Here is a 21,628-nt window from a genome sequence, read left to right as displayed (position 1 = left end):
AACTAGGTAATTTTTAAGGCACTGTTTCATCTCCTCTCTGGGTAACGCTTCTAGATCACTCCAGAAGAGTTATTTTCACCCTCTGAATCAATCATTCTTTCCATTTCTTTAATACTCAGAAATATTTTGGAATAAAATTATCTAGTGTGTTTGCATGCGTTACGAATAGAACCAGATAAAAACATTTCTATTTTCTATGCTCACTGACGCTTGTGGCTAACTCTTTTGATGCTAATACTCAGTTTGCCAGTTTTGCAGCTTTTGTAAACCTCCTTATCATCCACATTCCTTAAATTGTTATCTGTCCCTTAGTTCTCCCCTCAAACTGCTTGAGGTTACAAATTATTCTTGTTCATCTTAGCATATATTCGTATATCACAGTGTTCAACAAAGATTCTTCACAGACCTTTGCTGAATGAAGAAATGAATAAATAAATATTTGTTTCTAAGATTTCCAAAGGCACCATGAATAGGCATCCCCATTCCCTTTTCAAATGTCCAATAAAGCAGATAAAATTTACTACAAAGTTTAGTTCTTGGTAGATACAACAATATTTGGTATTCTTCTTCTTCTTTTTTTTTTTTTTAGATGGAGTTTTGCTCTTTCGCCCAGGCTGGAGTGATGTGGCATGACCTTGGCTCACTGCAACCTCCGTCCCCTGGGTTCAGTGATTCTCCTCCCTCCTTATATAATAAGATTATATAAAATTGCCCTTTTCGGTAGCTGCGATTACAGGTGCCCGCTACCACGTCCAGCTAATTTTTGCATTTTTGTAGAGGCAGGGTTTCGCCACGTTGGCCGGACTGGTCTACGAACTCCTGATCTCAGATGATCCACCCGTCTCGGCCTTCCAAAGTGCTAGGATTACAGGCGTGAGCCACCGCGTCCAGCCTATGTGGCATTCTTAACTCTTTAATATGAAAGCTCCTTTTTCCAATCTTGATTTTACTAAAAACAAAAGAAGATTTAACACAACAGATACAAGAATGTAAAAAGATGAACAAATGAATGAAACATAATCCAATGAGAAAACGAGTGGAGATGTCTTTATCACTGTAATAAAGTGCACACCAGAAGAATACAGTAAATGCTATATTCAAGAAACCCCTCATTGATCTGCTTTTCCAAAGGCACCTGGAATTACCACAGAGAAGTAATTAAGTCCCTTTATTAAATTTGCTTCACCTCTGTTTCCTCTAGTAGTAAATGTAAATTTTTCTAAAAAGTATACACAAAAATATACAGATAATCTATTTTTACTTCATTTTATATCTGTAAGGAAGTTTTTCTTAAAATTCTTGATTTGCATAAACAGTTGGAAGGCTCTACTTAGACTCTCAATCAGTTTCTAGGTTTTGAAGAGAGTGCACACATGGATTTAAATGTTGAATTAAAGCTATGATTCCTCTTCTCAGACAAATGCATATATATTCAAGCACATAAAATTTAGATACCTATCAGGCATATACATTTTCTGAAACCCATCCTTAGATTCCCTACATGATCATGGACTCTTAGGTTAAGACTCACAGGTTGGAAGGTCTTAGGAAGTGTTGATGATATTGATCACGATATATCAATAATAATAATAATAATAACAAGCATTATTATTATTAGGTATGATCTAGGATCAAGAAATTTTGCCTGAAAGAGAAGTGTGAATTGATGACCTGGGAATTCATTAGTAGTTCCCGAATTCAGTCTTTTGGTGATGTTCATAATGATGATGGAAAGGAGCATGATAATGAGAATGTCTGGATTTCAAAATATGATTTTTAAAAATGCCAACAAGACCAGGCATGGTGGCTCACACCTGTAATCCCAGCACTTTGGGAGGCTGAGGTGGGTGGATCACTTGAGGCCAGGAGTTTCAGACTAGCCTGGCCATCGAGCGAAACCCTGTCTCTACTAAAAATACAAAAATTAGCCAGGTGTGGTGGTGGGCACCTGTAATCCCAGCTACTCAGGAGGCTGAGGCAGGAGAATTGCTTGAACCCAGGAGGTGGAGGTTGCAGTGAGCCAAGATCGTGCCACTGCACTCCAGTCTGGGCGACAGAGTGAGACTTTCTCTCTCTAAAAAAAAAAAAAGACTAGTTACCAGTCTCTTCACTCTCACCTTACTGCTTTCTCATTGAGACAGTTATCAAGTAAAAGATTCATTAAAAAGTCTGCCACTACCTTCCTAAACATGTCCTTCAAAGATTCCTTGACTTGCTCATTACGTAAGGCATAGATGAATGGATTCAGCAGTGGTGTCACAAATGTCGTTATTACTGTCACTGCCCAGTTAGTGTCCACCGAACCACTCTGCGATGGCCTCACATAGAGAAAAATGGCACTTCCGTAGAAGAGGGTCACCACTATCAAGTGGGAGGTACAGGTAGAGAAGGCCTTCTGACGGCCTGAAGCAGAGGGGATACTCAGGACAGCCAGGACAATGAGGCCGTAGGACACAGCAGTAATCAGCAAGGAAGATACAATGACAAGGGAGGCCAGGACAAAGTCAGTCTCCTCCAGCTTCTTGGTGTTGGTGCATGCCAGGCGTAACAGTGGGCCACTGTCACAGAAGAAGTGCTGCACCACAGCACCCTGCTTACAGAAAGGAAGCAAGGCCACAGCCACTGTGGGACCAAGCACAGGGACGAGTCCCCCCACCCAGCAGGCCAAGGCCACACGAATGCACACAGCCCCACTCATGAGCAAGGGGTAGCGCAGAGGATGACAGATGGCTAGGTAGCGATCCACAGACATGACAGCCAACAGTAAGAACTCAGAGGCCCCGAGAAAGAAGTAGAAATAGAATTGGGTGATACACGCAGCAAAGGAAATAGTTTGTTGCCTTGAGAGGAAATCGCTCAGCATCTTTGGAATGATGACGGAAGTGAGCAGAATCTCTAGGCAGGACAGGTTACCCAGAAAGAAGTACATGGGGGTCTGTAGCCAAGTATCAGCCCTTACCACCCCACAATCAACACATTGCCTGTCAGAATCAGGAGATAGACAAGAAGGAAGACAGAAAATAATTCCACTTTTGCGTTGTTGAGATGTGGGAACCCTGCCAGGACGAACTCTGTTGCATCACTACTCTGGTTCCCATCAGGAGTCATTATCTTTTCCACCTGTGCAACAACAAAAACATGGTCCTGGTAAGAACAGGTCCTCTGCTTACAATCCTGAAACTTACTTTATCATGGTGTGGGACACATATCCCCAGTTTTTCCAATTGCAGGTCCTGTTAAGATCTGAAGCACTTCAGGTCATCATCTGATTGATTTTAGCACTGGAGAAGATTTTCTCTAAAGGGTAACAAAACTTAGGTATGAAAATGCCAGGGGCCTCCATCTCCTCAATCTTCACATCTCCTGTTCTCAGATCTTAAATAAGACACCTCATTATTGTAATAACAATATCACTGAGCATCTGAATTGGACAAAAATATCTGAAAAACGATTTTGTGAAGAATAGGATCACCATTCAACCGGGATCAGAACTGGAGTCAGACTACCTAGTTTTAAATTCCTGCATCTCCACTTACTGGCTGAGTAGCCTTGGCAAGGTTACTTACCCTCTCTGTGCTCCTCAGTTGTGAAATACAGTAAGGAGCAAATGATATAATAATGCAAAGAATTTAAGAGTTTCTAGCACTTAACTTAAAAATTATGTGGCAGAGAAAGCCCCTGGCCATAAGTTAGAACACCAGAAACTAGGCTTGGCTTGCCATTACCCTTGGAAGATTATTGATTTGTGCTTTAACTGTCCAACTATGCAATGAATCATAGGAATCTAGGCTGTCAGTATACCTAATGAAATTATATAAAATTACCCTTTTTGGTAGGACACAGTGGCTCACTCCTGTAATCCCAGCTCTTTGGGAGACCAAGGCGGGTGGATCACTTGAGGCCAAGAGTTCGAGACCAACCTGGCCAACATGGTGAAACCCCGTCAGACATTTATCAGAGCTAAATTATGAATTTCTGACTCTAACTGTTAATAAATAACAAATTATGTTCTTATTCTTTGATTCTTATTCTTCAAGTCCTCCCAGTCCTGAGGACCACCACCAATTAGAAAAATCAAGTCAATTATATCCAGAAAGCTTGTTTAAAAATGCCTCAGGTATCAGGAGAATCCTTATTCCCTTTTGACAGAGCAGGAGCACCATCATCTTGGACAAACACTGACACTTTAAGTTCCAGCTCCCTTTCTAGCCTCATGCATTTCAAAGAAATCACTTCTCTTCTAACTACAAGCAGCCAGGGAGAGCAGACAGTAAAACACAGATAAGACAGTTTGGGAACAGAGGGAGGTGAAGGGAAATTCTTTTGGGTAACTGCCAAACTTCACCCTCATATAATGGGCCCCAGTAAAATGGTGGGCCTTAATAAGCACCTTTCTTTCCCTTCAGGTGCACTAAGATAGGGAAGCTAAAAGCACACTCGGGAGTATGCCTGCAGCTACAGAAAGATGTATGGGAACAGACACAAAACTGTCCCTCCCAGATAAGCACAACAGAGACACAGAAGCAGTCCAATCCTCTGATAAACTCTCCCACCCCGAATTCTTAAAAACTCTTAGTCTGTAAGAGAGTGTGCCTCTGACCTAACTTGACCAGAAGCTCCTCTCAGGTTTGTTTTCTGTAAAATAAACCTGTCTTGACTGGCAAGCCACCTTTCATGTTTCTTTCTTCTTTCTTTAATTCTTACACCTTTAGCCATGCAAAACGTAAGAACTGATCTTAAAAACATTGGTTCTCTGTCAGCTCTATTGTTCTCTTTTGTTGTTGTTGTTGAGATGGAGCCTCACTCTGTTGCCCAGGCTGGAATGCAGTGGCATGATCTTGGCTCACTGCAACCCCCACTTCCTGAGTTCAAGCGATTTTCCTACCTCAGCCTCCTGAGCAGTTGGGACTGCAGGCACGTGTCACCACACCTGGATAATTTTTGTATTTTTAGTAGAGACAGGGTTTTGCCATCGTGGCCAGGTTGGTCTTGAACTCCTGGCCTCAAGTGATCTGCCCCTCCTCGGCCTCCCAAAGTGCTAGGATTACAGGTGTGAGCCACCATCCCCGGCCAACCCTATTGTTCTCTAGCACACCCCAACAGTCTTTGTTCTCAGCAAGCATTAGATTCTTTACTTACAATTTCTCTCCTGTGGGTCCCGCAGGTCCAGACAGGAAAATGTCTGGAGCTTTTTTCTAGGATAAAAGAGTTCTGTGGTCTTTCTCCCCGAGGATTCATTCAGAGTCTCCGCTCCCTCCAGCTTCTATAGAAATTGCCTATTGTCAGTAAAGTCATTCAACTTTTGCTTCATATTTATTATGTACCAGATGCTGCTGTAATTGGAGATTCAGAGATAGAAGACATTGCCATTACCCTCATGTAGCTCACTGCCCACTAAGAATGACAGAAAAATCAAGATGTGTGACAGGTGGAATGTTGCAGGGAAGTATAGGGTACCACAGGGAAACAGAAAAGGAACCAAACTGAAACTCAGAGAGACAGGCAGTATTCTGGAGAAAGGAAAAGCCTGAAATAAGTACTAGAAAATGAGTATGCATTTGATAGAGAGAAGGAAGCGTCTTCAATGGAAAAGAGCAGTGTGTAAACATAGTACCTTTGGGCTACAGCACAGAACATACGGGGTGGAATATAAACAGATGAGACTGGTCACCCCAAAGGGGACTCCATCTGGCACTCTGTTGCTCCCTGTGAAAATCCACCATTGAGCTGAACCTAAACTATATCTTAAGTGACAGGGAGATGAGTTCTCAACTCTGAACATGGAAGGAATTCCTCCTACCTCCTCCTGAATGTCCTTGTTGTCTCCATGAGGGTGGAGGTCACCCTGAAAAATTTTTTTCTCCTTTTTATGATTCAAGTTCCATCTGGGAGTCCTGTTCCGTGTGGGAGTCCTTCCCACACGGTGAACCTTAAGGCTGACAATAGGTTCGCATCCTTGGAGTAGGGGAGGATGGGCAAAGCACTTGAGAAAACAAGGAGAAATTGGATAATCTCCTTCTTCTCCTGAGCTTTCCTCTCTGGTATATTTCCTCACAGGTTGTCGTTCTGCCTTTTGAACAAGCGAGCTTTCTTCTCTTAGGGAGGTTGTGTCACGCTGCCTTTCTTATGGCCATGAATAAGTCAGCCAACAGCCCCACCCTTCCCTCCACGTAGAAACAATGCCTTCCGCAATGTGACCACTGTCTTAGATTTCCACAGGCATAATTCAAGTGAAAGACAATTATCTCAATTATCTCACAAGTGAAAGACAATTATCTCACAAGAAATGTTATTACAAAAACAACATGGGGCTAGAAGGCAAGAGGTACATATGGTGGGGTTACACCATTTACCTCCTATCTTTGAAAAGACTTAGCACACTTACCTCATTTGTTTCATCTCTAGTTGTGGAAAAATGTTCCACTTAAAGCGGCCTCTTCACTTTTTTTGCTAATGGAACTTTTGTACAAAGTATCAGTTTTCTTCTTTCAGATCCCTACCTTCCCTGACTCCTGGTATTAGCCTGAGGGCAGGGAGGGAGAAGGCTGAAGTCACTGGTTTCTAACTAATCTCTCTGCTGAAGGGTGGGATCCTTCGTGCATAACTTTAGTTTCCAATGGAGATATCTTCAGATGAGAACTAATCTAGGCATCAGAATTAATCTGAACATCAGGAGCCCAGCCAGCAGCAGTGCTTTTTGGAGAGAGGTTAATCAGGCAGTGAGAAAGTAAGACCATAGAGAAAGAAAAAAAAAAAAAATTCCTAAATGACCCAGGGGAGATATGCCGTTCAATGGAAATTTCCTAGACTCTGTTAAAAAAACAAAAAAACAAAACAACAACAACAACAAAAACTTGACCCTTTGTTCAAGAAAGGGCGATGGGGAATATTTCTGCATTTGTCTATCAACTACATCAAACCAGGTCACTGCAAAACTTTAGGAGCCATTAACGATCAGAATGAAGAAGAGGATGGAGCTTGTTCAATCATGGAAGGCTATGACCATCATCCACCTTTCTCTTGCATGACACCCAGGAGAGATGTTTATATCCCAAGTAACACAGACATTGTGTTTTCTCCCTGATGACTTAAAACGATATTGGGAATCCCTCCCCTGGCTTTGGAGTTAGGAAATGATGGGAGCCCCATGGGCTTGATAAGATAAGGGAAATTTCCCAATTTCATCTCTAGCTAATTCTACTGCTTCTCCCAGCCTTGCACCTTATCTCCTAGTGGTAATGTATATGTTCCACATACCCAAAGCATTATTCAGAATTCTGGGCCATTGTTCACATCTTTTTCATTGGTGTCCATTCTATGGCCATGACTAAAATCTTGGCTCTTCCTACTCTTGTCCTAAGACTCAGTTGAGTCTAGTGCACATCCGGTCTTCTGAGACAGCTTCCCCTACCCTCCATCCTCAGTCCTACCACCCTACCCACTCTCCCACCTGAGGTATGACAATCTTAATATTTAATCCATTGTATTACAACATTGCTTTTCTGTCTGTATCCTCTGCTAGACCCTAAATTCCTACGGCAGGAATACTTTCATCTCTGTATTTCTAGCACCAATCACAGTGCCTGGCACATACTAGGTGCTTGGCAAATGGCATGTGAGCTAGACTACTCTGAACCCCAGACTTGAGGAGCAACCACCCTTGTCAGATGGGCACCAATTAAGTTTTGAACTGAGAGGAGGAGTGCACAGGGCTCCTGGGAACTAGTTTAGCTGAATTACATCCTTTCTAGACATACTCCTTTCTATAAAAAAGAAAATATCTAAAGGGAATGAAGCATGAGAAGTGTTTATCACTAGATTCTAAAGGAGTGAGAGCAAAGACTGGGGGAAACTGGCTGAGCTAAGCCAAACAACAACAAAAATCTAAGCTAGAAACTGCAACTCCTGTTTGTTAAGCTGAGGGAAGGAGGGGTCTGAAAAAGAGACCCATGACGTCTAAGAACTAGTAAAGCACATTTAAGCCATACTTTTTTTTTTTTTTTTTTTGAGACAGAGTCTTGCTCTGTCCTCCAGGCTGAAGTGCAGTGGTATGCTCTCGGTTCACTGCAACCTCCACCTCCCGGGTTCAAGCAATTCTCCTGCCTCGGCTTCCCAAGTAGCGGAGTTTACAGGCACGCCACCACACCCAGCTAATTTTTGTATTTTTAGTAGAGACAGGGTTTCGGGATTTCACCATGTTGGCCAGGCTGGTCTTGAACTCCTGACCTCAGGTGATCCACCCGCCTCAGCCTCCCAAAGCGCTGGGATTACAGGCATGAGCCACCACTCCTGGCCAAGCCACACATGTTTTTAAACCTTAATCAAATCTTAAGGACTAAGGAAACTGCAGAAATAGATGAGATCAAAGACAGGTACTTTCTTTAAAACAAACAAACACACAGCCTGGGTGCAGTGGCTTGGGCCTGTAATCTCAGCACTTTGGGAGGCCAAGGCAGGTGGATCACCAGAGGCCAGGAGTTCGAGACCAGCCTGGCCAACATGGTGAAACCTCATCTCTACTAAAAATACAAAAATTATCTGGGCCTGGTGGTGCCCACCTGTATTCCCAAGTACTAGGGAGACTCAGGTGGGAGGATGGCTTGAGCCTGGAAGGTGGAGGTTGCAGTGAGCCAAGACAGCGCCACTACACTCCAGAGCAAGACTCCATATCAAAAACAAAACAAAACAAAAAACGCTATTTGCCCATTTGACATCGGCTTTGGTATTTAGCTTATAATACTTTCTTATTCTTTTTTTTTTTTTTTTTTTTTTTGATGCAGCGTTTTTCTCTGTTGTCGCCCAGGCTACAGTGCAGTGGAACGATTTCGGCTCACTGCTACCTCCACCTTCCGGGTTCAAGTGATTCTGCCTCAACCTCCGGAGTTGCTGGGATTATAGGTGTCTGCCACCACGCCAGCTAATTTTTGTAGTTTTAGTAGAAATGGGGTTTCACCGTGTTGACCAGACTGGTCTCAACTCCTGGCCTCAAGTGATCCACCCGCCTTTGAAAGGAATGAGGCACATCCCCCATATATCTCCCAACTTCCTGAGTCCAGCACAAACACATTCCTCCATATTTCTTTCAAACTTCAGAAAAACATCACCTGGGAGATCTCCGATAAGGAATGCTAAATGTATAATGTTAACCAATTGTAATGCTGTAACCGAGAGAATTACCTTGTTCCCTGTAACTTTACATATCCTGTTTACATCGGGCTATAAAAAGCAAGCACTCGCATTGTTCGAGGCCCTCCTGTATGCTGTGGAATGGAGGGACCAAGTTCGAACTTGTAGTAAAGATCCTTGCCGCTTGGCTTTGACTCTGGACTCTGGTGGTCTTCTTTGGGGAACAAACGGTCTGGGCATAACATCTGGGGGCTCGTCCGGGATTCCCCAAGCCCACCAGACCCCTGGTCAAGGGATCTACTAGGATCGATTTACTGATAGGTGAGCCGGCTCATCTCCGTTTGTCTGTCTGTGTCTGTTCTGAATCTGAATCTGTGACTCGCGAGGTCTGAAACTGGAGCTGGCGCAGTCCTGGCGGACGTGCTATAGGACGGCCAGCGGAGACCAGTGGGAAACGTCCCCTGGCTCTCCTCTGATCTAGATTGCGATCTGGGCTGCCGGAGCGCCATCGCGATCCGAGCAGCTAACTCTGACCCGGGCTTCCGGTGTGCGCTTGCGATCTGTGCTACCGGAGCCGCTTGCGATCTGTGCTACCGGAGCTGCTTGCGATCTGTGCTACCGGAGCCGCTTGCGATCTGTGCTTCTGGTGCGCGCTTGCGGTCTGTGCTACCGGAGCCGCTTGCGATCTGTGCTTCCGGTGCGCGCTTGCGATCTGTGCTACAGGAGCCGCTTGCGGTCTGTGCTACCGGAGCCGCTTGAGATCTGTGCTACTGGAGAACCCGCCTCCTTGGCTGTCCCCTTTCCAATTAGCCCCTGAACCCTGTAAGGCACTGGTTGCTCGACCACTAAAATCCAAGCAACCAACTGCCCCCCCATCCTGTTCTACCTGATAGCGGGGACCCACTGTTCACAGAACCCTCTCCATACCCCTCCGGGCCCCAGGCCCCAGCCCCCAGGGCTAAGCTGCGGGAGGGAGCAGGCGGACGGGAGGCGGCCAGCACACACCGGGCCCGCTGAAAGGGAAAGTAACTTTGAAGGGGCCATGGGGCGGACGGGAGGGTGCACTTCGCGGGCTAGCCCCCCCCAGCCGCCTGACTCCACGTGGCTTTACCCCTTCGGGAAATAGGACCCCTAGATGACACAGGAATCCCCAGGCTCCAGTACTGGCCATTCTCCACCAGTGATCTGTATAACTGGAAGACTCAGAGTGCTCGGTTTTCAGACAACCCCAAAGATTTACTGGCTTTACTGGATAGTGTCATGTTCACCCACCAGCCCACTTGGGATGATTGTCAGCAGCTCCTCCGAATCTTGTTCACAACGGAGGAGTGAAAGAGAATACAGGCCAGTGTGGGACTACAACATGGCAGAAGGTAGGGGACGGCTATGCCTTTATCGCCAGACTCTAATGGCGGGTCTCCGGGCAGCTGCTCGCAAGCCCACTAATTTGGCTAAAGTATACTCTGTTCTGCAGGGAAAGACAGAGAGCCCAGCTACCTACTTAGAAAGATTAATGGAAGCTTTTAAACAGTACACCCCCATAGACCCAGAGGCTCCAGGAAGTCAGGCAGCTGTTGTAATGTCCCAGAAGCAAACTGTTCTGCAGATCCCCAGGCCACAATCCACCCGACAAGTGAGGGAATTCCTGGGGTCAGTGGGATTTTATAGACTATGGATACCTGGGTTTGCAGAACTGGCTAAAGCCTTGTATTAGGCAGCACGGGGGCAGCAGCCATTTAATTGGACAGACGAAGCCGAGTCGGCTTTCCAACAGATCAAAACCGCCCTACTCTCTGCGCCTGCACTGGGACTACCTGATGTCACCAAGCCCTTCCACTTATACGTGGACGAGAGTAAGGGTGTCGCCAAGGCGGTAATAACTCAGAACTTAGGCCCCTGGCGGAGGCCGGTTGCCTACCTGTCAAAGAAGTTAGACCCAGTGGCTGCCGGGTGGCCCCCTTGTCTCCGAATGATTGCAGCCATGGCTCTGATGGTACAAGATGATGATAAACTTGTCATAAGTCAAGAATTGCGGGTCGTTACCCCACATGCCATCGAAGGTGTACTCAAACAGCCACCTAATCGATGGATAAGTAACGCCCGGCTCACCCACTACCAAGGACTATTACTAAATCCTATCAGGATAACCTTCCTGCCCCCAACGACCTTAAACCCTGCCTCGCTGCTGCCCAACCCTGACCTGGACGCGCCACTCCATGATTGCACCGAGATACTAGCTCAGGTGCACGGAGTTCGAGAGGACCTGCAGGACCACCCACTCCCTGACGCTGACCTCGTCTGGTTCACTGATGGGAGCAGCTTCATGCATCAAGGCCGGAGGTACGCTGGAGCGGCAGTGACTTCAGAGACTGAGGTAATCTGGGTGGAACCCCTGCCCCCGGGGACATCAGCCCAGAAGGCCAAGCTAATAGCGCTCACCCAAGCTCTTACCTTAGGGGCAGGGAAGAAGCTGACAGTATATACAGACAGCCGACATGCTTTTGCTATGGCGCACATACATGGGGCCATTTACAGGGAGCGAGGGTTACTAATGGCTAAAGGAAAAGAGATAAAAAACAAGCAAGAGATCCTAGCCCTGTTAACAGTGCTATGGAAGCCAAAAAAAGTTAGCCATTGTGCATTGCCCAGGGCATCAGAAACCAACCACTCCAACTGCTCAAGGCAACTTTCTGGCAGACCAAACTGCAAGAAATGTGGCAAAGGCTCCCAGCCAACTCCTTGCACTCCAGCTCCCTGACCCGGGCCCCCGGGACTTGCCATATTTCCCTGATTATTCAGAACAAGATCTCCAGTGGATTGACAAGCTTCCCCTGAAACAGATCCAGAATGGGTGGTGGACTGATACTAATGACCAAACCATCCTACCAGAAAAATTAGGACAACAAGTGTTAGAACACATCCACCGAACCACCCACCTGGGTGCTCGGCAGATAATAGACCTGATCAGACGCTCTAAGCTCAAATTTAGACATACAGCCGAGACGGCCAGCAGCATCGTGACAAGTTGCAAAGTCTGCCAGCTTAACAATGCCTACCCCCAGTCCCAGGCTGCAGCGGGAACAAGGCTTAGGGGAACCAGGCCCTGTATCTACTGGGAAGTAGATCTTACTGAAATAAAGCCAGGAAAGTACGGGTATCGGTACTTACTTGTCTTTGTAGATACTTTTTCAGGGTGGACTGAAGCATTTCCAACCAAAAGAGAAACTGCTCAGGTTATAGTAAAGAAAATTCTGGAAGATATCCTCCCCAGGTATGGCTTCTCCGTTCAGATAGGGTCAGATAATGGGCCGGCCTTCGTCGCTAAGGTAAGTCAGGATTTGGCTTCCATCCTTGGGGCAAATTGGAAACTACATTGCGCTTACAGGCCCCAGAGTTCAGGACAGGTAGAAAGGATGAATCGGACCTTTAAAGAGACCTTAACTAAATTGACTATAGAGACTGGCGCTAATTGGGTGGTCCTTCTCCCCTACGCTCTGTTCCGGGCCCGTAATACCCCTTACAGACTAGGCCTTACCCCTTACGAAATCATGTATGGCAGACCCCCACCCCTGGTTCCCAGTCTAAAAGATGATCTGCTCAAATCTGAAACAGAAAATGTCTCTGAACTCTTATTTTCCCTACAAGCCTTGCAGAAAATTCATCAAGAGATGTGGCCCAAGCTGAAAGAGCTATATGAGACCGGTCCCCCACCGACACCCCATCTGTACCAGCCGGAAGACTGGGTCCTGGTTAAGCAACACCGACAAGAGACCCTAGAACCCAGGTGGAAGGGACCACTCCAGGTACTCCTGACCACACCCACCACCCTGAAGGTAAAAGGCATCGCGTCGTGGATCCACTACACCCACGTCAAGCCAGTGGACCCAACCTCCGACCTTCTGGAACCAATCACGGTAGCAGCTGAAGCACCGGCCACGTGGACTGTGGACAGAGCTAAGAACAACCCCTTAAATCTCACCCTGTGCCGGCAATATAGCTCACTGCAAACATGCAGTTAGGTAGTCTAGCCCTAACATTAGCCGCCCTAGTGGCCGCTGGGGAAAACACGAATTCCAGCCTCTGCAGCATCACTGCAGTGCCCCCTAATATCACCCTAAGGGCTCCGCCGGGCATATTCTTCTGGTGTAATAGGACATTATCTAAGGACCTATCCAGTCCCTCTGTTACCAATCTACTGTGTCTTCCTGTCACATTAGTTCCCCGGTTGACTCTACTAACTGCTGGCGAGTTCCTAGGGTACACCGGTAACTGGACTAGTACTGCTATTCACCCAGTTCCTAGACCGAGACCTGCACGAGCCATATTTCTCCCCCTCATTGCAGGAATCTCCCTCACCGCATCCCTCATTGCGGCCGGGATGGCGGGGGAAGCCCTAGGTCACACCCTCATAGAAAGCAACAAGTTGTACCAACAATTTGCCGTTGCTATGGAGGAGTCAGCTGAGTCCCTTGCATCCCTTCAGCGGCAGCTCACGTCCCTAGCTCAGGTAACCTTGCAGAACCAGAGGGCCCTAGACCTACTCACTGCTGAAAAAGGTGGTACATGTATGTTTCTAAAAGAAGACTGTTGTTTCTACATAAATGAATCAGGGCTTGTAGAAGACCAGGTCCAACAGTTACGCAAGTTAAGCACTGAAGTAAAAACACGGCAGTTTGCTTCAGCTGCAGACCAATGGTAGAATTCCTCTATGTTTTCTCTGTTAGCCCCCTTCCTTGGACCCCTGCTAAGTCTACTATTTCTGCTAACCGTAGGACCTTGTGTTGTTAACAGAATTTTGCAGTTTGTCAGAGAAAAGTTTGACACTGTTCAGCTCATGGTCCTCAGAGCCCAATACCAACCTGTAAACGCTGAAACAGAGTCAGACTTATAAGACCCAAGATTGGCTCTAGAGTTACCTGAAAAGAAGTGGCGAATGAAAGGAATGAGGCACATCCCCCATATATCTCCCAACTTCCTGAGTCCAGCACAAACCCATTCCTCCATATTTCTTTCAAACTTCAGAAAAACATCACCTGGGAGATCTCCGATAAGGAATGCTAAATGTATAATGTTAACCAATTGTAATGCTGTAACCGAGAGAATTACCTTGTTCCCTGTAACTTTACATATCCTGTTTACATCGGGCTATAAAAAGCAAGCACTCGCATTGTTCGAGGCCCTCCTGTATGCTGTGGAATGGAGGGACCAAGTTCGAACTTGTAGTAAAGATCCTTGCCGCTTGGCTTTGACTCTGGACTCTGGTGGTCTTCTTTGGGGAACAAACGGTCTGGGCATAACACCTTGGCATCCCAAAGTGCTGGGATTACAAGCATCACCACTGGCCACTTATAACACTTTCAAACTAACTTGATCATAGGAATGTCCTAGTTTTTTTTAATAAAAGTAAACCATGTTAGAAGAAAAAATTGTATTTATTTTTAAAGCATACTCACATGGTTCAAAAATAAAAATGTATTGAATGGGTGGCCTGCCCCTCTACACCTGTGCGTGTTTCTCCTTAGGTGGAATGAGGGACTTGAGAAAAGAAATGAGACACAGAGACAAAGTACAGAGAAAGAAAAAGTGGGCCCAGGGGACCGGTGCTCAGCATACAGAGGACCCGCTCTGGCACCGGTCTCTGAGTTCCCTCAGTATTTATTGATCATTATCTTTACCATCTTGGAAAAGGGGATGGCAGGACAATAGGCTCATAGTAGGGAGAAGGTCAGCAGAAAGACATATGAATAAAGATCTCTGTGACATGAATAAGTTTAAGGAAAAGTGCCGTGCCTTGATATGCATATGCAAATATCTCCATAAACATTTTTAGTGCATAAAGAGCAGCATTGCCGCTAGCAAGTCCCACCTTCAGCCCTAAGGCGGTTTTCTCCTATCTCAGTAAATAGAACATACAATCGGGTTTTACACCCAGACGTTCCATTGCCCAGGGACCGGCAGGAGACAGATGCCTTTCTCTATCTCAACTGCCCAGAGGCCTTCTTTCCTCTTATACTAATCCTCCTCAGCACAGACCCTTCACGGGTGTCAAGCTGGGGGATGATCAGGTCTTTCTCTTCCCAGGAGGCCATATTTCAGACTATCACATGGGGAGAAACCTTGGACAATACCTAGCTTTCCTAGGCAGAGGGCCCTGCGATCTTCCACAGTGTATGTGTCCCTGGGTACTCGAGATTAAGGAATGGTGGTGACTCTTAACAAGCACTCTGCCTTCAGGTACTTGTTTAACAAAGCATATCTTGCACAGCCCAGTCACCACAGCACATATCTCTTGCAAGGACAGGGTTGGGGGTAGGGTTACAGATTAACAGCATCTCAAATACAGAACAAAATGGAGTCTCTTATGTCTACTTCTTTCTATATAGACACAGTAACAGTCTGATCTCTCTTTCTTTTCCCCACAATGTATAAATTTAAAAGTTCTAGTCCCCCACATTCCTATTCACCCCCTCCCCCTCCCCAATTAACCATTTTCATTAGTTCATTGGCCTCCTTCCAGTGTTTTTTGTGTATAAACAAGGAAATGACAAAATATTTATTTACTTGAGACTTTCTTACACAGTTCTGCACCTTGTTTCTTGTTTTTCCCTGGAAAACTTTCCCTGTCAGAACATAGAGAACAAAAGAAAACTGTATAAACCAAGAAGACTACTAGAATGACACATCTATTGAATGAATGAGTTGCAACATTCTTGAATTACATGTCTGCTTTAATCATTGTTTGATATCTCTTTTGCTTCAATTTTCCTTACTAGTAAAAATCCTATTGTAATGGAAATTGTATCAAAAAATCTAATTGACACTCCGTAAATAAAAATGAGTTAAAGCGAAATGATATATCTGGAATTTTCTTCAAAATAAAATGAGGGCTATAGATAAAACTTTCTTGGCCATGAACTGGTAATTCATGGAGCTATATGTCAGCTGTAACTGTGATTCATCATACTATTCTCTCTATTTTTAATATGTTTTAAATTTTTCATAATAAAAAGCCTCAGAAATATGTAGTGAAAATCAAGTATCTATTTCAAGAAAACTCTAAATTTTTAGAATACAATTTTCCCAGTTAAAAATTAATAAAGGTGTGAAATACTTCCCTGAATATGGAAACTCTAGTTCCACAAAACTAACCAGCCAGCCACTGGAGAATGTCAAACACCATGTGGGTTACTCAGAGCCAGAACTATAATGAACTACCAACTCCAGGAGGAACTTAACTTTCTCAGCAACAACCTGCCTTCTGGTCCAAAAAGAGTGGAGGCAATATAGAAACACACACATACACACAGAATCACAGTCTAGAATGAGGTGTTTTTTTTTTTTTTTTTTTTGAGGTTGAGTCTCACTCTGTCACCCAGGCTGGAGTGCAGTGGCGCTATCTCGGCTCACTGCAACCTCTGCCTCCCAGGTTCAAGTGATTCTCCTTCCTCAGCCTCCGGAGTAGCTGGCATTACAGGCATGCGCCACCACAACCGGCTAATTTTTGTATTTTTAGTAGAGAGGGGGTTTCACCATGTTGGCCAGGCTGGTCTCAATCTCCTGACCTCGAGTGATCCACCGCCTCAGCCTCCCAAAATGCTGAAACTACAGACACGAGCCACTGCGCCCACCCGGCCTATGGAGATTTGATTGAGTTAACAGATTTCAGAATCTATCTGTTTCCTTATGACAAATTCTTTAACATAAAACTTAAACTTTTTTCCTTTTCTTCCTTTTTCTTTTTATTCTTTAACACATAGCAAAACAAGACAGAGTGCTATTACCAAGTCTCATAGTAAGAGGATGTCTTCGTTCAGGCTGCTATAACAAATTACCATAAACAGGTAAACAACAAACATTTATTTCTCACCATTCTAGAGGCTGGAAATCTGATATCCCAGAGCCAACATGGTGGGGTTCTTGGTGGGGCTCTCTTTCTGGTTTACAGAGGGCAGTCTTCTTGCTGTGCCCTCACATGGAGGAAAAAGAGCTAGCTAGCTCTGTGGCCTCTTCTTATAAGGAGACTTATTTCGTTCATGAGGGCTCCAGTCTTACATGCTAATGATTTTCCAAAGGTCCCATTTCCAAATACCATCACACTGGGGTTAGGGCTTCATTATATGAATTTAAGAGGACATGGCCATTCTGTCTATTGCAAAGGAACTATTAGGAGGAAAAAATAGCAGAGGGAATCGAGTTTTTAAAAAGAGAGAAACAAACACAAGTCTAAAATACAAACAGGAGAAATCTGCTCCATAGTCCTTAATTTATCCATTTGAATTGACATGCAAATATTACCAGGTCTTGAGTATAACCATAGTGTTAATGAGAAGGATAAAAATGAACAAATAGAATGAGTGACCTTAGAGGAAACAGATACTTAAATGATGGAAACAATCTTTACATTTCCAAATTTATATTAATAAAATAATGTAAATATTAACAAACCAGGAATAGATGTTATGAGAAAGGAACTTCTAAGAACCAAAGAGTTCTTTAAATTAATGATGATATCATCAAAATTAACATAATATATACACACATATCAATTATAGTCATGCCCTGCATAGCAATGTTTCCATCAATGACGGACTGCATATACAACAGTGGTCCCATAAGATTGTAATGGAGTTGAAAAATTCTTATTGCCTAGTATTTACTATACTATATTTTTTGTTTATTTTAGAGTGTACTTTTTCTACTTATATATTTTTAAAATGTTAACTGTAAAATAGTCTCAGGCAGGTCCTTCAGGAGGTATTTCAGAAAGCATTGTTCTCATAGGAGATAACATTTCCATGCATGTTATAGCCCCCAAGGACCTACTAGTGGTGGCCAGGCGTAGTGGCTCATGCCCGTAATGCAAGAACTTTGGATGGCCAAGGTGGGCAGATCACCTGAGGTCAGGAATTCGAGACCAGCCTGACCAAAATGCAGAAACCCCGTCTCTATTAAAAATACAAAATTAGCCTGGTGTGATGGTGCATGCCTGTAATCCCAGCTACTCGGGAGACTGAGGCAGGAGAATCGCTTGAACTTGGGAGGCTGAGGCTGCAGTGAGCTGAGATCATGCCATTGCCCTCCAGCCTAGGCAACAAGAGTGAAACTCGGTCTCAAAAAAAAAAAAAAGAAAGAAAAGCAACCTACCAGTGGGACAAGATGTGGAGGCAAAAGACAGTGATATAGTGATATTGACAATCTTGACCCTGTGAGGGTCTAGGCTAATGTGTGTGTCTTAGTTTTTTAACAAAAAAGCTTAGGCCGGGCGCGGTGGCTCAAGCCTGTCATCCCAGCACTTTGGGAGGCCGAGACGGGTGGATCACGAGGTCAGGAGATCGAGACCATCCTGGCTAACACGGTGAAACCCCGTCTCTACTAAAAAATACAAAAAAACTAGCCGGGCGAGGTGGCGGGCGTCTGTAGTCCCAGCTACTCGGGAGGCTGAGGCAGGAGAATGGCGTGAACCCGGGAGGCGGAGCTTGAGGTGAGCTGAGATCTCGCCACTGCACTCCAGCCTGGGTGACAGAGCAAGACTCCGTCTCAAAAAAAAAAAAAAAAAAAGCTTAAAAAGTAAAATAAAATAAAAAAATTTTAAATAAAAAAGCTTACAGAATAAGGACATAAAGAAAATATTCTTGTACAAATACACAGTGTGTGTTTTAAGCTAAGTGCTATTACAAAAGAGTAAAAAAGTTTAAAAAATTAAAAAGTTTATAAAGAAAAAGTTATAATAAACTAAGGTTAATTTATTATTGAAGAAAAAAATTAAATAAACTTAGAGTAGCCTACGTATACAGTTTCTATAAAGCCTACAGTAGTAAATAGTAATGTCCTAGGCCTTCACAGTCACTCTTACGACTCACACAGAGCAACTTTCAGTTATGAAAGCTCCATTCACGGTTAGTGCCTTAGACAGGTGTACCTTTTCTTTTTTTTTTTTTTTTTGAGACGGAGTTTTGCTCTTGTTGCCCAGGCTGGGCAGGCTGGAGTGCAACGGCACGATCTTGGCTTGCCACAACCTCTGCCTCCTGGGTTCAAGCAATTCTCCTGCCTCAGTCTCCCGAGTAGCTGGGATTGCAGGCATGCACCACCACACCTGGCTAATTTTTGTATTTTTAGTAGAGACAGGGTTTCTCCACGTTGGTCAGGCTTGTCTCCAACTCCTGACCTCAGCTGATCCGTCCACCTTGGCCTCCCAAAGTGCTAGGATTACAGGCGTAAGCCACTGCGCCCAGCCCCATTTTTTATCTGTAGCTTTTCAATGTTTAGATACACACAGATACTTAGCATTGTGTTACAATTGCCTATAATACTCAGTACAGTAACATGCTGTATGGATTTATAGCCTAGGAGCAATAGGCTACACCATATAGACTAGCTGTGTGGTAGACTATACCACCTCAGTTTGTGTAAGTATACTCCACAATGTTTGCACAATAATGAAATCGCCTAATGATGCATGTCTTAAATCACATCCTTGTTGTTAAGTGACACGTGACCGTACATGAGAGGCTTGGCTGAAGACAATCTTCTAGAATATAGAACTAAGAGATGAAATATATGAGAGAAATATTAAGAGACATGGAAGTTAAATCCAGGATGCTCAACATATATCCAATAGGAACTTCAGAAAATAACAAACATGGAGGAGATAAAGAATAGCTGGGCGCGGTGGCTCACGCCTGTAATCCCAGCACTTTGGGAGGCCGAGGCGGGCGGATCACGAGGTCAGGAGATCGAGACCATCCTGGCTAACACTGTGAAACCCCGTCTCCACTAAAAAATACAAAAAGTTAGTCGGGCATGGTGGCGGGCGACTGTAGTCCCAGCTACTCGGGAGGCTGAGGCAGGAGAATGGCATAAACCCAGGAGGCGGAGCTTGCAGTGAGCCGAGATCGCGCCACTGCACTCCAGCCTGGGTGACAGAGCAAGATTCCGTCTCAAAAAAAAAAAAAAAAAGAAAAAATAAATAAGTTGTCTGAACTAAAGAAAGACACTTCTGAAATTTGGGAGACCATGCAGTGAAGAGTATTGAACATGAAAATAACCACAACTATATACACTTTGGTGATGTCTCCAAAGTCCAAGAATAAAAACAAAAGCTTAAATGCTTCCTGAAATGTAAAAGAAAAAAATTATCTATAAAATAAGGAAAATCAGTTTCATCATCAATGAAAACTCTACGTAACAAGAACAATGTCAGTTATCTTCAGGAGTAAGAGGGAAAATGATTTTGAGTCTAGTATATTAGTTTTCTAGGGCTACCATCATAAAATACCACAGACAGGGTAGCTTTAACAACAGGAATTCATTTTCTCACAATTCTAGAGTTTGGAAGTCCAAGATCAAGCTATTGGTTTCTTTTGGCTTGCAGATGGCTACCTTCTCTCTCTGTCCTTACACGGTTCATCCTTCATGTGTATGCATCTCTGGTGTCTGTGTCCAGATTTTTTCTTCTTATAAGGATATTAGTCAGGCTGGATTATGGCAGGCACACCCTAACAGCCTCTAACTCAATCACCACATTAAAGGTGCTATCCTATAGTCATGTTCTGGTGTATGGGGATTAGGGGGTTCAACATATTACATTTTGTAGAGACACAGTTCCGCCCATAATGCCTACAATTCTATTTTCAGCATAAATAGCAGTCAAAAGAGAGTCTACACTGAGGGCACTTGGTGGGGGGGGGGGTGTTCTAGAACTTATATCTTCATTAAGATCCATGGATGCATTCTAAAGGAATTACTCAAGGTTGAACTCCTGAAAATAAAAAATAAAATCATAAAACAGTGAGATGCAAAAAAGTTATTAGCAAGGAAAGAAGTAGAACTTATACGTAAACGTAAATAAATGTTAACACACTGTTTTAATATACTATGAATTTAATTTTCTAACATTTTATTCAAATATTTCATCTAGTTTCCTAAGAATGGCAGTTATAGTGTCACCTAATGGCCATAAAAATCAATGACTTGGAGATAAAAATCTCAGATTATATAAAAAATGTGAAGATAGTAAAGAAAGTAATGACTTGAAAGCTGAGATTCTTTCTCATCTTATTCTGAGTTAAATTAACCATAGCCATTGATAGAAACTATTATTTTATATGCATGTTAAAAATGTAAGGAGAAATTCCACTTTTGGCCATGATGGAGTAACAGGAACTGGATTTATCTTAACCCTAGTTAACTGTAAAATGAACAAAATATGTGAAACAATGACTTCTAGAAATTAGACAACAGGCAGTGAAGGACTGTGATCCCTAAGAGAAGAAAAATAAGAGTGAATCCTATGAAGCATTTCCGCAGCTTTCAGTTGAAAGGCAGTTTCCAACCTGAACTACATAGAGGCAGCCCAAACAGACACCTCATTATTGTTAAGTTGAGAAGACAAAGATTAGAGCTTGAGGAGGTCAAGAAGCAGAATACTGGAGAAAAGGGAGCTTCACAAATAGAAAGCTTCTGACATCTGCAGATGAGAGACACATGAGACTTTCACTGAGTA

General features: G+C 44.1%; 1 protein-coding gene across 1 annotated transcript; it reads right to left on the bottom strand.

Annotated features, from left to right (window-relative positions):
• Window positions 1-2,113: 2,113 nt before the first annotated feature.
• On the bottom strand, window positions 2,114-3,623 carry LOC105496544 (olfactory receptor family 6 subfamily S member 1). Its single transcript, XM_011767050.2, is given in 2 exon segments — window positions 2,114-2,967; window positions 2,970-3,623. Coding segments are annotated over 2 exon segments (993 nt in total). The 5' UTR covers window positions 3,109-3,623.
• Window positions 3,624-21,628: the final 18,005 nt, after the last annotated feature.

This window comes from Macaca nemestrina, chromosome 7 (genome assembly GCF_043159975.1).
Source record: "Macaca nemestrina isolate mMacNem1 chromosome 7, mMacNem.hap1, whole genome shotgun sequence".
Classification (NCBI taxonomy): domain Eukaryota; kingdom Metazoa; phylum Chordata; class Mammalia; order Primates; family Cercopithecidae; genus Macaca; species Macaca nemestrina.
Note: the sequence above shows the minus strand (reverse complement) of the source record. Positions and strands in the feature narration are given on the sequence as shown.